This window comes from Oncorhynchus mykiss, chromosome 25 (assembly GCF_057628025.1).
Source record: "Oncorhynchus mykiss isolate SJ-2025 chromosome 25, ASM5762802v1, whole genome shotgun sequence".
Classification (NCBI taxonomy): Eukaryota; Metazoa; Chordata; class Actinopteri; order Salmoniformes; family Salmonidae; genus Oncorhynchus; species Oncorhynchus mykiss.
The window spans coordinates 42,391,977-42,409,794 of NC_143046.1; the positions used below are offsets into that span (position 1 = coordinate 42,391,977).

The 17,818-nt window shown below is 42.4% G+C and overlaps 1 protein-coding gene and 1 long non-coding RNA gene across 11 annotated transcripts in view; both read left to right on the forward strand.

Moving 5' to 3' along the window:
* The first annotated feature begins 1,540 nt into the window (after positions 1-1,540).
* LOC149972000 (uncharacterized) lies at positions 1,541-1,907 on the forward strand. Its single transcript, XR_016491830.1, has 2 exons — positions 1,541-1,636; positions 1,739-1,907. It is a non-coding gene; the product is annotated as an uncharacterized LOC149972000 (long non-coding RNA).
* A 3,335-nt stretch (positions 1,908-5,242) lies between these two features.
* LOC110505190 (protocadherin-19) overlaps positions 5,243-17,818 on the forward strand; it is a 77,834-nt gene continuing 65,258 nt past the window's right edge. For 2 of the 10 annotated variants that reach the window (XM_021584230.3, XM_021584231.3), the window contains exons 1-2: positions 5,249-8,569; positions 12,177-12,531. In XM_021584230.3, the coding sequence (XP_021439905.3) occupies positions 6,423-8,569; positions 12,177-12,531 (2,502 nt within the window). In that variant the 5' untranslated portion in view covers positions 5,249-6,422. Of the gene's footprint in view, positions 8,570-12,176; positions 12,532-17,818 lie in introns of all 10 variants that reach the window. The other 8 variants (XM_021584235.3, XM_090219945.1, XM_021584233.3 and 5 more) reach the window with 5 other exon arrangements.

Consider the following 17,818-nt stretch of genomic DNA (forward strand, 5'->3'; position numbering starts at 1 on the left):
TATGTCCTGAATAGAAAGCGTTATGTTTTGGGCAAATCCAACACAATTCATCACTGAGTACCACTCTTCATATTTTCAAGCACGGGGGAGGCTGCATCATCGTATGGATATGCTTATCATTGGCAAGGACTAGGGAGTTTTGAGGATAAAAAGAAACGTAAAAGTGCTAAGCACAGACAAAATCCTAGAGAAAAACCTGGTTCAGTCCGCTTTCCTACAGGCGCTGGTAGACACATTCACCTTTCAGCAGGAAAATAACCTAAAACACAAGGCCAAGTATACAGTTGAAGTTTACATACACTTAGGTTTGAGTCATTAAAACTCGTTTTTCATCCACTCCACAAAATTCTTGTTAACAAACTATAGTTTTGGCAAGTCGGTTAGGACATCTACTTTGTGCACGACACAAGTAATTGTTCCAACAATTGTTTACAGAGAGATTATTTCACACTGTATCACAATTCCAGTGGGTCAGAAGTTCACATAGACTAAGTTGACTGTGCCTTTAAACAGCTTGGAAAATTCCAGGAAATTGTAAGGCTAATTGACATGATTTGAGTCAATAAGAGGTGTACCTGTGGATGTATTTCAAGGCCTACCTTCAAAGTCAGTGCCTCCTTGCGTGACATCATGGGAAAATCAAAATAAATCAGCCAAGACCTCAGAAAAAAATTGTGGACCTCCACAAGTCTGGTTCATCCTTGGGAGCAATTTCCAAATGCCTGAAGGTACCACGTTCATCTGTACAAACAATAGTACGAAAGTATAAACACCATGGTACGACGCAGCCGTCATACCGCTCAGGAAGGAGACGCGTTCTGTCTCCTAGAGATGAACGTACTTTTGGCACAGCCAAAAGAGGACTGGCCACTCCTCATAGCCTGCTTCCTCTTTAGGTTTCTTCCTAGGGTCTAGCCTTTCTAGGGAGTTTTTCCTAGCCACCGTGCTTCTACACCTGCATTGCTTGCTGTTTGGGGTTTTAGGCTGGGTTTCTGTACAGCACTTTGTGACATCAGCTGATGTAAGAAGGGCTTTATAAATACATTTGATTGATTTGGTTGACTTTGGTGCAAAAGGTGCAAATCAATCCCAGAATAACAGAAAAGGACTTTGTGAAGATGCTGGAGGAAACAGGTACAAAAGTATCTATATCCACAGTAAAAGGAGTCCTATATCGACATAACCTGAAAGGCCGCTCAGCAAGAAAGAAGCCACTGCTCAAAAACCGCTATAAAAAAGCCAGACTTCGGTTTACAACTGCACATGGGGACAAAGATCGTACTTTTTGGAGAAATGTCCTCTGGTCTGATGAAACAAAAATAGAACTGTTTGGCCATAATGACCATCGTTATGTTTGGAGGAAAAAGGGGGAGGCTTGCAAGCCGAAGAACACCATCCCATGTCACGAATCCCGTTTCCTGAGTCTGTTTTTTGCCTATGTTCTGTCCTGGAGAGTTTTTTCCGGCGTCCTGGAACGCACCCTGTCTGGTTGCCGGGCAATGTAGCCAGTTGGGGTTTCTGATTACCCGCACCTGTATCCCATCAGCTATCTGCACACCTGGTCCTGATCATCATCTCTCCTCTTCATAAGCCCGGACCTGACATCCATTCCCTGCCGGATCGTTAGCCATGAACAGTATGTTGTGCCAGAGTATCAGCCTCAAGTTTGTTAGAATTTGTTTTGTTGTTTGTTACGTATTGCTTGCCTTGAACTTACCGCCGTTTGTTCTGTCTTCAGTTACTCACCCGGATCATTTACCCCATTCCCGCCTGGTCGTCGGAGGATTCCGCTTCCCCATTGGATCCACCTATTTACTCCCATCAACTCACCACCGCTACCCGCTACGCCACCTGGATATATCTACCCATTCACATTCACTTGTAAATAAATACTCACCTTCTTCCTACTCTCCTTGTCCTGGTCTGCTTCTGGGTTCGATTTTGAAGAAACGTGACATCCCAACTGTAAAGCACAGGGGTGGCAGCATCATGTTGTGGGTTTGCTTTGCTGCAGGAGGGACTGGTGCACTTCACAAAATAAATGTCATCATGAGGAGGAAAATTATGTGGATATGTTGAAGCAACATCTCAAAACATCAGTCAGGAAGTTAAAGCTTGGTCCTCAAATGGGTCTTCCAAATGGCCAATTACCGCAAGTATACTTCCAAATTTGTGGCAAAATGGCTTAAGGACAACAAAGTCATGGTATTGGAGTGGCCATCACAAAGCCCTGACCTCAATCCTATAGAAAATTTGTGGGCAGAACTGAAAAAGCATGTGCGAGCAAGGAGGCCTACAAACCTGACTCAGTTACACCAGCTCTGTCAGGAGGAATGGGTCAAAATTCACCAAACTTATTGTGGGAAGCTTGTGGAAGGCTACCCGAAACGTTTAACCCAAGTAAAACAATTTAAAGGTAATGCTACCAAATACTAATCGAGTGTATGTAAACTTCTCATCCACTGGGAATGTGATGAAAGAAATAAAAGCTGAAATAAATCATTTTCTCTAATATTATTCTGACATTTCACATTCTTAAAATCAAGTGGTGATCCTAACTGACCTAAGACAGGCATTTTTTACGAGGATTAAATGTCTGGAATTGTGAAAAACTCAGTTTAAATGTATTTGGCAAAGGTGTATGTAAACTTCCGACATCAGCCGTACACTGCAGTTGCTTACCAAGACCACATGGAATGTTCCTGAGTGGCCTAGTTACAGTTGATTTAAATAGTCTAGAAAATCTATGGCAAGATTTGAAAATGGCTGTCTAGCAATGATCAACAACCAACTTGACAGAGGTTAAATCATTTTTTTCATAATAATGTTCAAATATTGTACAATTCAGGTGTGCAAAGCGCTTACAAACTTACCCAGGAAGACTAACAGCTGTAATCGCTGCAAAAGGTGATGCAAACATGTATTGGCCCAGGGGTGTGAATACTTATGTATATTACAGTAGATATTACCGTATTACATTTTTGAAAATAAATTTGCTAACTTTTCTAAAAATAAGTTTTCACTTTGTCATTGCGAGGTAATGTGTCTAGATGGGTGAGAAACTGTTTATTTAATCCATTTTGAATTCAGGCTGTAACACAACACATTGTTGGAATAAGTCAATGGGTCTGAATACTTTCTGAAGGTACTTTTTTCAGAAAGCTTGTTTTGCTTATCAAGACTAAAAGAGAATAGAGTAGCCCACAGTTGGCGGTTTTGTGTGTAAAATAATTCAAAATCAAAAATAAAATCTATCCATCAAGCACTTTCAATATACACATAATGTTACAGATCTATAGGGATTAGTGTGTTAGTAGAGCCTTTTTTTTCACATGGCATATGACTGTGAAAGGTACTGTGATTCGTACTGTGTTTCACATGCAACCAGTGTTTTGGCAACTTCCACAATGGAATGTACATCCTGTAATTCGAATATAACAGTTATCTCACTCTGGAATCGGATGGCTGTTTGAGGTTTGAAAATAATAAATATGAAAATAAATGTAAAATAGCCACAACTGTTAGGGTGTGTTATATTCCAGAAATATGGTAATAATCGTTTTTTGATGTTTGGCTATTTTTAATTTTCAGAACATCTCAAGTAAGATATGAGGAATACAAAACATGTCTTTTCAAGCATAACTTATGGACAAATATGGCGATGACGACAAAACAATAAACACCTGTAGGCCTAATACAAACAATAAATGAAACAAATTACCTCCAAACTGAATAAAACACTGAAAAGCAAAATAACCGCATATCTCAGAGCAAGTTGGTCTGCGACAATGAGAAAATTATGCAGCAATTTAACAATGGGCAAAATGATTGACATAAATGTAGTTGGGTCAATGTCAATAACTGAGCCAAGCAGCAAAAGGACGCTAGGTGTCACCCTTGTGACTTTGAAACCTGTTAGCACTCGATATGGTCTGCAACCATGTTTACTGGAGGGGAGGAGTGAGCTGAGGAGTGAGAAGGCAGCAAAACACACGAGGGACAAATATGCCTTACAACAGGCATGCTGGGCCTACCCCCCACCCTCGTATCCTCAAAATATAGACATGATGCAAACGAAAATATGTGTGCTTTCTGTGCTGTTAATACAACAATCAACTACATTTCCATGGAATGACGTGGGTAGTTATACTGCTGTTTGCACCCAAAGGCAGATCGAAGTAGCCTAGTCTTATCAGAGATAGACTGATGTGAAACATAAAAAGTGTTCCTTTCAGGAGACCGAATGACTGCAGTATCGTAAACAATAATTGCAAATTATTTTAATTAGAGCATGCCATGTTGCTACATCAAAGCAATCGCATTGTTTTGTTGGCCTAATTATACATTTTAGTGACCATGTCATTTTATTCACATCTAAGGAATGCAGTGTGTGTGTGTGCGCGCTCGCGTGCGTGCGTGTGGCGCCCGCTCTGACAGAGGGGGAGTTTGCAGGCTGCAACTAGAAGCACATTTGTTTCATTGTCCGGCAATACAGACACTATGTTCCACAAATAACATGCAACATGACACTTATCCTCATTATATTGTTAACAAATTGTCCTCGTTTTACATGGCAAACTACACTTACCTGATTCTCAAGAAAGGTTGGTGTTACATTTCGCGCATCTAACGCAGTCTGAAGCCGCCAAAAATGAACCGCTTTACAGCGTTTCATGATCAAATCTATCCACTTTAACAAAATAGGCTACAATAAGCTATATGCTACGTCCATTATGTAAATAAAGCTTATATCATCTTTATGTCATCAGCAATCACGTGTAGATCAAATATTATTTCGATACATAAAGCCATATCATCATTGAAGGATTGGACTCAGATCCCAATAGAAAATGCAGTTGCATTTTGGCAAAGCCTCAATACACACCGGTATTTCAAAAGAAAGCATGTAAACACTCCGATTGCATTGAAATGACAAGAAACACAAAGAGAACCTGAAATATTAAATATAGTAAACATACCAAGAGGTCTACCCGTTATATATATATGTGCGTGTCTGTGTTAGTTAATTAGAACTACGGTACTAGGTTTGGATCCTGTTCAATCTCTTTAAATACATAATAAACATCGAGTGATAAGTAAACAAATGTTGCCTATTTATATCAACCCTACTTAACCCATTCCATCTACAGCTGTACAAGTGTGCAGGTAGTCGGCCGAGTTTTCGTTGCTGTAGTTTGCCCCACCCACCAGCAAATCCAAACCTCCTGTGTAACCTCTGATTGGTTGAGGGGATTGCGGGTCCTGAGACTGAGCGCTCGGCGCTGAGCTGTGCATTGGGGCAGTGTGTACTGTTGATGCGAGCGGAGCCGGGAGCGCGTATTGGAGTCAACTAGCAGCCTACTGACAACGAGTGGTGCTTTTTAGCTCATTCAGGCCGGATATTTTCATGCATTTTGCTCTGCTGCGAGCTTGAAACGATCTGCTTCTTATTGTGACGGTATAACATCCTTTTATCTCTATATAGTTTCACAATGGATTTGATATGGACCATATCTCGCCGCGGAATGTGTTCGGTGTCTCCATGTGTGCGATCCAAGGAAATGAATTAGTAAAATAAGCTACACTACTTTGAGAGAGAGAGTAAAACCTCTAAATGCTTGCCTGGAAATAAAAAGGTAACTGTGGTCTTCACTAATAGCATTATAAGACTAGTGCCGACAACAGCATCCTTGGTCTACGTTCGATAACTGGACTTTGGCTATTCAGGGCTTTTCTCAATACGGATTCATTTTTACGTTTCAATCGGATATCTGGTGTGATATAATTGCCCAGTGAAGAGGAAAAGTCATTACAACTTGAAAAAATCGTCAATATGAATGAATGGAACGCATGCGTAAAATCCAGTTTGTCTAAAATGCGCCTTGTGGTTTTGGTACCGGAATCATGACGCTGGGAAGAATTTAACTGGAAAATGTTTTAGCCAATTATTTTATCTCCATTGAACGTTATCCTTTGATATACCTGTTCATCGGATTGTTCCTCCCTTTTGATTTTTAAATTATTATTTTTTTGCATGGTTTTTCACCCTGCATCGAAATGGTTGGGTTTATCGTGTCAATCGCTATAGTTGTTGCTTGATATGAACTGCTCAGATTTACATGGGTAAATCAGTGTTCTGAGATCAGTCAGAATGTTTTCCAAGCTCTATCCTCCCCAAAATCTCACGCGTTGCAGCAGATTGGAGAATGTGGTTTTTATCAGAAGAGTACAATGAAGTAGACCATATCGATATAATCAAGTAACATTTATGTCATATACGAGCCTTTTCTTTAATCGAAACGTATTCCCTGGATAACTTTTCGATGAGATAACTGGATGATTTTTCCCGTTATCTCTGACATGCAAAGGTGTGCGTGATCATACAAGGTCCCCATTAAATATAAGGAAAATCAACAGGTACAATGTACGCCAGGGAGATGGATTTTCTACAAATTATTTGGATAGTTATTTTATGCTGGACTGGCGCTGATTCTGTTATTAATTTGAAATACTCGATAAACGAAGAGCAGAAAGCTGGGTATATCATTGGAAACGTGACAAAGGACGCACAAACGCAAGGATTTGCCATTGCACCGCGAGCGCCGTACTTGCGGGTCATCTCGAATTCAGAGCCGCGATGGGTGGAACTCAGCCCGGCTGGACTTCTCCTCACACATCAGAAAATAGACCGGGACGTGGCTTGCCGACAGACGGCAAAGTGCACTGTCTCTCTGGAGGTGATGTCAAACTCTATGGAGATATGTGTCATTAAAGTTGAAATTGTGGATTTGAACGATAATGCGCCCAGATTCCCCACAAACCACATTGACATTGAAATCTCAGAGAACGCCTCCCCTGGTACCAGGTTCCCCCTAGAGGGGGCAAGCGATCCGGACTCGGGGATCTTCGGTGTGCAATCATATTCGATCACCCCGAATGAGCTCTTCGGGCTGGAGATTAAGACTAGGGGGGACGGGTCCAAGATTGCCGAGCTCGTAGTTCAAAAATCTTTAGATCGGGAGACTCAGTCTCACTATTCATACGAAATCAGTGCAGAAGACGGTGGAGACCCCCCAAAGATTGGCGCAGTCCAGCTCAATGTTAAAGTAATAGATTCAAATGATAATAATCCCGTTTTTGACCAGCCTGTGTATACAGTGAACGTGATGGAGAATTCTCCTATTAATACACTTGTAATTGACTTGAATGCAACGGACCCTGACGAGGGAACTAATGGTGAGGTTGTGTACTCGTTTAACAGTTACGTCACCGAGAAAACGAGAGACGTATTTAAAATTGACCCTAGAACCGGTATTATCACTGTAAATGGCCCTTTGGATTATGAAGTAACCCATATTTACGAGATTGATGTCCAAGCTAAAGATTTAGGTCCCAATTCTATTCCGGCTCATTGTAAAGTCACTGTCAATGTGATGGATGCGAACGATAACCCACCTGTCATTAGTTTATTGTCGGTGAACACGGAGCTTATTGAAGTTAGTGAGAACGCGCCTCGCGGATACGTTATTGCATTAGTGAGGGTCTCAGACAAGGACGCGGGCGCGAATGGTAAGGTGCAGTGTAGACTACAAGGCAACGTTCCTTTCAGGCTCCAGGAATACGAGAGCTTCTCAACCATCCTTGTTGATGGCAGGCTAGACAGAGAGCAGAGGGACACGTACAATCTAACTATCCAAGCAGAGGACAGTGGTACCCCCCCCTTACGCGCCACTAAATCGTTTGTAGTGAAAGTCACAGATGAAAATGATAACCCTCCCCACTTTCTAAAACCACATTACCAAGAGATGGTCCTAGAAAACAACCTTCCTGGCTCATGTTTGCTGGCTGTGTCAGCTATAGATCCTGATTTGGGCATGAATGGCACAGTTTCATACACCATCGTGCCCAGTGAGATTAAACACATGGACGTAAACACATATGTCAGCATAAATCCTTCAGGGCGTATTTATTCCATGAGATCATTCGACCACGAGTACACTAGGACATTTGACTTCAAAGTTTTGGCCAGGGACCAGGGGAATCCGTCCTTGTCCAGTAACGCAACGGTGCGCATTGTCGTTTTGGATGTGAATGACAATACACCTGTTATGACCACTCCATCCCTGGTAAATGGCACCGCGGAGGTATCCATTCCAAGAAATGCAGGAGTGGGTTACCTGGTTACCCAAGTCAAGGCCGACGACTATGACGAGGGGGAGAATGGAAGGCTGACCTATACCATCTCGGAGGGGGACAGGCTTTTCTTTGAGATAGACCAAGTGAATGGAGAGGTCCGGTCCACCAAGATGTTCGGAGAGCAGGTCAAGTCGACCTACGAGATCACAGTGGTGGCACGCGACCACGGGAAACCGTCGTTGTCGGCCTCGGCATACATTGTAGTTTACCTCTCACCGGACCTGAACGCTCAGGAATCTATTGGACCCGTAAACCTGTCGTTGATCTTCATCATTGCCCTGGGCTCTATTGCTGCTATCCTGTTTGTCACTATGATTTTTGTGGCAGTAAAGTGCAAAAGGGATAACAAGGAGATCCGAACGTACAACTGCAGGTACTGAAAACAACCCCTTCATATCCATCTCATTAGTTTGGTGTTTCAGTCGGTCATGGTTATAGGCCTGTTGTTTTATTTTATTCCTCCATATAGGCCTACATGTACGCATTTTGGTACCCATTCAGTGGTGCGCATAATTGTTGTGCGTGTGTGTGTGTGAGAGAGAGTGAGTGAGTTCAGGCTGGTACTGAGTGCACGTAGCTGTATATCTAGTGCATGTCCAGGGGCCTGAATGTTAGGCGCTACTAAGGAATGCAGGTGCTCCGAATTGGTAAAGCAAAAATGGCTTATGGACTCCTTGACCAAGCGTCCTTGGCTTACTCCTTTTTTTTTTTGCAAATCCTCACCATTACCTAGGACTAATAATCTTGGCTAGATTCTGACAATTATCTGAATTTTACAGCTATTTAATTTATGGCGCATGTTATTCCCAAGGGTTCAAATGGATGTTCTAAAGGAGACAGCATACCCTACCATTCTGTGAGAACGATTACATAATAATGATCATTATCAATAATACTGTTACTAATCACAATGATAAACTCAATAATGATAGCCTAATAATAATAATAATACAATTAATGCTAGAGGGATCTACTACTAAAACTAATGTCATCCACCTTTGAACCCACTATGCCTCTGAAGGAGACATACATTATTATGTAGCACATTATTATCTTGATCATCATAATAAACATATGATTTTCTTCTGTAAAGCATCAGCTTCCACTTTGATTTCCTAGTGATACATTACCACTTAAAATGTCCAAATTGCATTTGTGGATTTAACCTGAAGCTATTATCATATTTCATATTTTACTCTGAACAGCATTTTAGTTGTGCTGCTACATCAGGCCGTTTCAAACGTGTGGCAATTGGCTGACCTTGTATGGTTCTTCCATAAAGTAAGGCAAATGCACATATCTCAGTCAGCTCTAGCGGATAAAGGACTATTGACAAAAATGTTGGGTTGAGATCCATTAAACACACTGTGAAGCAGGGGTTCCCAACTCAGGGGGCATGCCCCCCAAACGTGGCGCCAACGTTTCATGGGATGCTCGGGACCTTCCTTGACCTTCCTTGATCTAAAACTACGCATAAATCTGCAATGCTTTAGGCTAGAAACAAGCTGTAAAATGCCAGACGAAGATGGGACTCTGATGCACATGGGAGTATTGGTTTGTCTCTATGACAATCAGAAGCTGAGCTATGACCTTCTAAAGTCCAGGAGTCAAAGAAATTGGACTTTGCTTGGTAAGTAATTTCATATAATGTGTGACTCTGTCACTATCAATTGATCAAATCACTTTCTGTCAAAGAGAATACATAAAATCAGGTTGAGAGTACATAAAAATTATAAAACACATCTGTTAATAGAATAATATTTGGGGAAATCGGGTCTATACTTTATTTTCCTTATTTGTTATTATTATAATCATTAAATAACCTTCCTAAAATATGTCACGGGTCATGTTAAACTATGTAGAATTGCAGGAAATGAGTTTCAAAACAACATTTTCCTAGGTTCCTCAAATTAAACCAAATTAGTGTTGTATTTAATATAGGCTATCTCAATTAACAATAATTATTGAGGGGACCCCTGGGGAAAAAAGGTTGGGAACCCCTGCTGTGAAGCATAGCCTACAAGAATGGACATTGTGTTGTACTTTATTTTCCTTTATTCACCTAGAAATACTTAAGGTGTGCAGACAACTTTATTTTTCAAAAAAAGTGTGGACTTTCTCAGGCACACATGATCATGGATTATGGTTCATATTGGTCAGTGTTGATTTAAAATCTAAAGCACTCATGGATTTGCATCATGTTTTTCCAATCCTTATTCTTCAGAGATGTAGATTTGATCAGGGGTTCACATAGTAGGAGATCCCTTTTACATTCAATATTCTATGTACGGTATGGATAGCACCCCTAGGGCCTCACTTGTTATGTCACATAGCTTCCTGTTTCAAAGTCACATTGTTGTCAACACAAACAGCACACAGACAGTAATTAATGACATTGGAATAAAAACATCTGTTTGTTTTCTGAAAAAACAATGCTCTTAGAGAGTGAAGCAAAGGACTCTGGACATAAGTAATTTTATTAAGCCAACTTTAAGGGGATTTAGGGCGTTTATATGTCTGTCATTGCCACATTGAAAAACATAGCCTACTACATTTCCCAGCACGCTCTTTCATTTGGATATGACCCACAAGGCTCTATTTCTGTAAGAAAAATACACAACCAACCAATCAAACAAAAAAACGAAGCTAAATAAAATAATATCTGCCCAACACTACCTAACCACCTTAAAAAATCCTGTTTTGTGGCATAAAAATCATTTTCCTGCTGGGTACTTTAATCTATATTGCTGTGCAGTGCTCCTGAGTAGCTAGCTACCACCTCAAACCTATGCAGTACTTATCTGCAATTTATTACTAATTTTCTTTGAGTCGGGGAGGATTTCTTCTGTCCATTTTTCGATTTTGGGCACAGGAGTACTAGAGAGAACAATGGCAGAACAACGCACTCTCTTTTTTGATCCTCACAGTCTCTTCTCTCCCCTACTCAGACGAGAGAGCACACACGTGCGCGAGAGAGAGAAATAACAGTTTTGAGATGCCCCGAAAACGATAGAGTCCAAGGCTGCTGCTATTGACATTTTATTTTCCAGAATGAAGGCAGGGAGGAACAGACCCGGAAAGCATCTTAAGTGAAAAGGAGAACCCATCCAGTAAATACTAAGGATGGGGGAGTCCTACATGTGCATAAGCAACCAGGGCCTCAAGTTTTATTAGATGCACGGTAGAAACAAGAGTAAACAATCTATCCAACCAGGGCTAAAAATAGATTATTGGAGAGTGGGAGTCCATGCAAATGTTTGACATGTTAAAAACTCAGAGGCATAGGCTTGGGTCAGGAGGGATTCAAGGGATTCTGCTTAAAATAAAACTTCCCCTCATAAGAATTTACAAGCCTGGATGGAGAATGGAAATTGTCTTCTTCCAGCCTGAGCATCAGCAGCATCCTTTCAATAAAGAATCTCCGGCTTTCTCATTTAGGCTGATTAGAATCAAAATGCTCTGCTCCAGTCAGGGAACAGCCACAGACACTAGTTTCTAAATGTATTTGATTTTACAGTTTTCCTGCACTCCATATTGCCAGTGGGCCTCGCTTGGTAATGAAAGAAAAAAGGGAATTAACGTTAGGGCTGTGCTTTAAATATGATTGCAAAATTTGGTTGGTGCTCTTCAGTATTGTCTGTTGTCTTGTTGTTGCTGTGTGTGTGTACGTGTGCTTTTGTGGTTTGGCATGTTTGCATTGTGTGTGCTTGTTGTTTGTGAGACATGTCAACTGTGCCGAGCATGCAAACGCAAACAAATGAGGGATGATGGCTCCATTGGTGGCATGGGGAAGGCGGTCAGGCTTGGGGTGACTTGAGCATGGCTCCTCTCTCTCTACCCTGAATGCCCACCAATGAGCTGGCCACCACCATGGGAACTTTTGGTCAGCACCCTGGCATGGCCGGGCGGGGCGCCTCTGACTGAATGGCGTTTGCCTGTGGGCAGATACAACAGAGCACTGCTTTATTGAGTCTGTTCAGTTTCTTCTACTTGCGCAGGGTGGCGGAGTACTCATATGGCAGCCAGAAGAAGTCGAGCAAGAAGAAGAAGCTGAGCAAGAACGACATCCGCCTCGTGCCGCGCGACGTGGAGGAGACGGACAAGATGAACGTGGTGAGTTGCTCATCTCTCACCTCCTCCCTCAACTACTTCGACTACCACCAGCAGAGCCTGCCGCTGGGCTGCAGGCGCTCCGAGAGCACCTTCATCAACGTGGACAACCAGAACTCACGCAATGCTGCACCCAACCACGGCAGTTATCAGCAGCACACCTTCGCCAGCGGGCAGGGCCCCCAGCAGCCTGACCTCATCATCAACGGCATGCCGCTGCCTGAGGTGAGACCACGCTTAGTTCGCTCTGATCTGTCCCTGCGTCTTGTTGCTGCTGTGCCAATCTGTGCCAATGCCCTTGGGAAGAGGGGGGGACAGAGGGTGGATGTACGGGGTTGGGTGTATGGGACAGGGGAGAGTGATGGTTAAGACATGTCCGGTCAACTCTTACATAGTCTCACTAGTCATTGTCATGACTGCGTTGTGCTTCAGCTTCCAGTGGGAGTATAGTCATTTTGGGGTATAAAATAGTAGTTGTAGGGAGTACAGTCGCTGTGGGTTCGCCTGGTGTATGTGAATGAATTGTCACGTTGACCAGGTATGTTCTCTCAACAGAAACGTACCAGATCATACTTCTATAACCTCAGTGTAACAGTACATTTCCTACTCGTTTGAAATAGAATCTGATCCGCCATGTGTGGTCTTGTGTGTTAGTAGCTGCATTTGAGAGAAATAAATCAAATGCATGTCAGAGGTTTACCCAGGTACAGGGATTGACCTGTGGATGAGAGCGAGCCGTGCCAAGCGCGAATTTGGAGGCCTGACAAAATGGATTATTTGGCTTCCACCTACCTGCCTTTTTTTTTTGTGAGCTGAGCTATTGCAAAAGAACAGGAGTTTGAACACCTGCCAGACGCATTGACCCTGCTAATCAGCTCCACCACATGTGGTAGAAGAAAGAATAATCATTGCTTAAATGCTCCATGTGCAAACAGTGCGAACGGCCCAATAGGCTCCAGTGTTAGTCATGCAGTCAAGGCCAAGGTTGCAGCTTTGCACCCCACGCAGCCAGCTATTATAGAGCTATAGTCAACTCACTATGCATAGGGTTGATTGTATTGACGTAGCGATGTATGGCTGATGACAGCAAAGGCCTCGCTCGAGTGGGCTATTTAAACTGACAAGAGTGTACACAGACTAGCTGGTCTTTAGAGTATAGATTTTTGCCTCTATGCCATAGTCTATTGGATTCCTTGGACATCCTCTCTAGCTTGACCTACTTCTATGGCCCTCAGTGGGGTAGGGGGTTCTCACAATCCTGTTCAGTCCCAAATAAAGCAACCCCAGCCATCACATATTTGATGACTCCAATCTTCGTTTGACATTCAGTGAGAAGAAGTGTGGAAAAGCCTAAAATCAAAACCAGAAACATAAGAACAGTTATTGAGCCATTGATTGGCTGATCCACTGAGGATCTGAGCTCCTATCGGATCCCGCGGGGTCGATGAGGCCCCACTTACAGCCACACTGATTTACTGCAGACTGTCTGGGACGGATGGAGCCAGATAGAGGGTGAGTGAGAGGAAGAAGGAGAGAAAGAGATGTCCTGGTAGGGTCGAACAAGTGCATGCCACCATGCCGTGCCCAGGCCTTTATGTACCCGCAGGTAGCATTCAGGTCACAGACCTCTCCATGAGCAAAACACAGGAAAAAACTTCAGTCCGGCAGGCACAAAGAAATGACTGTGTGGTTGTAAAATCCAGGTGGAGTAGCCTGTCTTGAAGGCTTAAAGCATCCAATAAAAAATCACATTTTCTGGGGGATTAGAGAGGCCTTTATTTGTTTATGTTAATGAAAAAGAGAAGAGAGGGAGACAAATAAAGGTCTGAGGTTCTGATATGCAAAGCTTGGAGGTGTCTGATAGGGATGGGTTAGGGGATGGAGGAAAGGAGGGAGGGAGAGTGTCTTAATGCCAGGTGTCTGGGCTCCACCACATTTTTACATTTTTTTTTTCCGTTTGTGATCGGCTTGATAAAGGCAGAAGGTTTGCTTAACATGCAAGCTCTGTCGCAGCTCCGCGTTCCACATGACGTTGACAAACATCCCTTTGACCGCGACCCTGTGCATATTTCCTGTGGACAGACGGAGAGAGGAGATGCTGATTGTTAGTCAATGGGAGAGCGGGAAAGAGGGAAAGAGGAAAAAGGATAGATGAGCTGGGTGAAGAAAGAGAGAGAGAGAGAGGCGGGAGGGAGTATGTTCATGTATCTGTGTGTGTTTGCATTCTCCCCCTCAAGCAGGCTGCAGCTAAAGCCAAATATTTATTCTCCATTCTGACATTTAGAAGACAGTAGCTAAATATTCACACATTGCTGTTAAATTACAAAAAGTGTTGTCAATTGCAATTGCATAGCCATTAATGTAGACCGCAAACAAACAGTGCATCTGTGAAATGACCAATAATAGCTCTGTCACGGTGAGCAAACCCACTTGACTCCACAAGTCCACATTTTCACGAGGTCTAGCTAGGACACAGGGGCACTTTTGTGATTAGTGAGGTTCATGCTTTATCCTCAAAAACGTTTGTCTTCACCCTGGCCTGAGGGCGCTCCTGTAATCATCTGTGAGTCAACCACCGTTTTACAGTTTTACACTAGGGCATCATATTTGTTTATTTCCAACTTATTGTATGAACTCTAAGCCGAGCCACATGGAATAATGGCATTAGGAATTGAATAAGATAAAAAAACGAATAATCGAAAACAGGAGAGTGAAAGACTTCATATGTAATAATGAGGATTTGATTTTATGAGATTCATTAATGTTATCGGATTTGTGTTATTGGTGTTCAGGTATATGGGTCTCATCAGCACCCAGTACATGTATTAGGTCGTTTTGTATTTTTCCACCTTTATTTAACCAGGTAGGCCAGTTGAGAACAAGTTCTCATTTACAACTGCCACCTGGCCAAGATAAAGCAAAGCAGTGCGACAAAAACAACGACACAGAGTTACACATGGGATAAACAAACGTACAGTCAATAACACAATAGTAAAATCTGTATACAGTGTGTGAAAATGAAGTAAGGAGGTAAGGCAATAAATAGGCCAATAGTGTTGAAGTAATTACAATTTAGCAATTTACACTGGAGTGATATATGTGCAGATGAAGATGTGAAAGAAGAAATACTGGTGTGCAGAAGAGCAGAAAAACAAAAACAAATATGGGGATGAGGTAGGTAGTTGATTGGATAAACTATTTACAGATGGGCTGTGTACAGCTGCAGTGATCGGTAAGCTGCTTTGACAGCTGACACTGAAAGTTAGTGAGGGAGATATTAGTCTCCAACTTCAGTGATTTTTGCAATTCGTTCCAGTCATTGACAGCAGAGAACTGGAAGGAAAGGCGGCCAAATTAGGTGTTGGCTTTGGGGATGTGAAATATACCTACTGGAGCACGTGCTAAGTGTGGGTATTGCTAAGTTGACCAGTGAGCTGAGATAAGTCGGAGCTATACCTAGCAAAGACTGATAGAGGACCTGGAGCCAGTGGGTTTGGTGACAAATATATAGCGAGGACCAGCCAACGTGAGAAAACAGGTCGCAGTGGTGGGTAGTATATGGGGCTTTGGTGACAAAACAGATGGCACTGTGATAGACTGCATCCAATTTGTTGAGTAGAGTGTTGGAGGCTAATTTGTAAATGACATCGCCGAAGTCAAGGATTGGTAGGATGGCAGCATGAGTGAAGGAGGCTTTGGATTGGAGATGCTTAATGTGAGTCTGGAAGGAGAGTTTACAGTCTAGCCAGACACCTAGGTATTTATTGCTGTTCACATATTCTAATTCAGAACTGTCCAGAGTGGTGATGCTGGGCAGGCAGCAATCGGTTGAAGAGCATGCATTTAAGAGCAGTTGGAGGTCACAGATGGAGTGTTGTATGACGTTGAAGCTCGTTTGGAGGTTAGTTAACACAGTGTCCAAAGAACGGCATCAGGGATCAAAGAATCACCCTCAGCAAGAGCGACATCATTGATATATACAGAGAAAAGAGTCAGCCAGAGAATTGAACCCTGTGGCATCCCCATAGAGGCTGCCAGAGTTCCGGACAACAGGCCCTCTCCGATTTGACACACTGAACTCTATCTGAGAAGTAGTTAGTGAACCAGGTCATTAGAGAAACTAAGGCTTGTTGACATTGGTTGTATTATCCTACTTCAGAGAGAGAGAGATTTTTAACAGTGCTTTATTTCAAGCTAGGTGTACTAAGAAACTACATGGTAAAATGGTAGTTAAACAGGAATAACCTATGTATTACCAGCTGAGAGATGGTTGACCTGCCTGTGGTTGTGGTTGCAGATTAAAAGACTATAGGTCGCTGGTTTAATTTCTTCTTCTTCCATGGCTTAATTGTAGCAGATCAGTTGGTGGGGGAGACAATTAGACAGTAAATTAGACAGTAAAGGAATGTCCTTTGGCTATAACGTGTTTTTGAATGGGTAATGTGTACTACTGTGGCTTTATTATATCTCCACCTGTGATTCCAGATAATGAATATGTTCAGGGAAAAAAATAACTTATCTCTGGTATTGATTCAGTTTACGCTCATCCTTATGCGGGAAACAGATTGCATATTTTTTATTTTATTGGGTTTCATTATGGTGTTCAATGAAATAGAAAAAAGGGAGGCAGTCTTTGTGCTGTTAAAGTGTGAGACTTTCTGTGGAGAAACTGTAAGCAGATATTTTTTGCCAAGTTTAGTTCATTGCCAATTGAGGTAAAATCACATCCAGATGCTCCCATTCTGTTACCTGAAAGATGGCTACATAACTAGCTATTGTAAGCAAATGGCACATGTCGTACAGTTCAATTTCGGGCTTTCTGCAGTGTGACGAGTTTAGGCACTTGGAGCATTTGGCAAAACCAAAGGCATTTCTGTTACTGTCTTGAATTTGTTCCTCTCACAGTCAACAGCAGATCTCCATGCTGTAAACAAAACCAAGGTTGCTAGCTACAGCAATTTGTTAATCACTAACTGTTTTCTAAGATAGCTTGAAATTGCCTACATGTTGATATTGCTGCAAGAGAGGTGATGGAGAGCGGTACTGGGTTCCATATTCTACATGCCTGAACATCATCCCACCCCCCCATGCAATCACTTCACATCAGGACAATATGCACAGAACACATTCCAACATGCCACATTGAGGATGCAAAGTAGATGTCGTGCTGTCAACACATACTTCACATCTGCTGTGCCTGCCAATCACCCCCCCCCCCCCATCCGTGCCTATACAGTGCACTACTTTTGACCAGAGGCCTATGTGCCCTGGTCAGAAGTTGTGAACTTTAAAGGAATTAGGGTGTCATTTGAGACACAGACAAAGACTGCAGCTCTGCCATAAAAAATATAATTACATTACCGATGAAAACCATAGAGGAATCAAGATAAAAAACTCAATTCCAAGCACATTGTCGTGTCTCTGGATATTCAGGCTTGGATGCTGGATCAAATGCTACTTAGTCAGTGTGCTAATTTCAGTTAGCAGTCTTGATCATAATCTTGAGCTATTG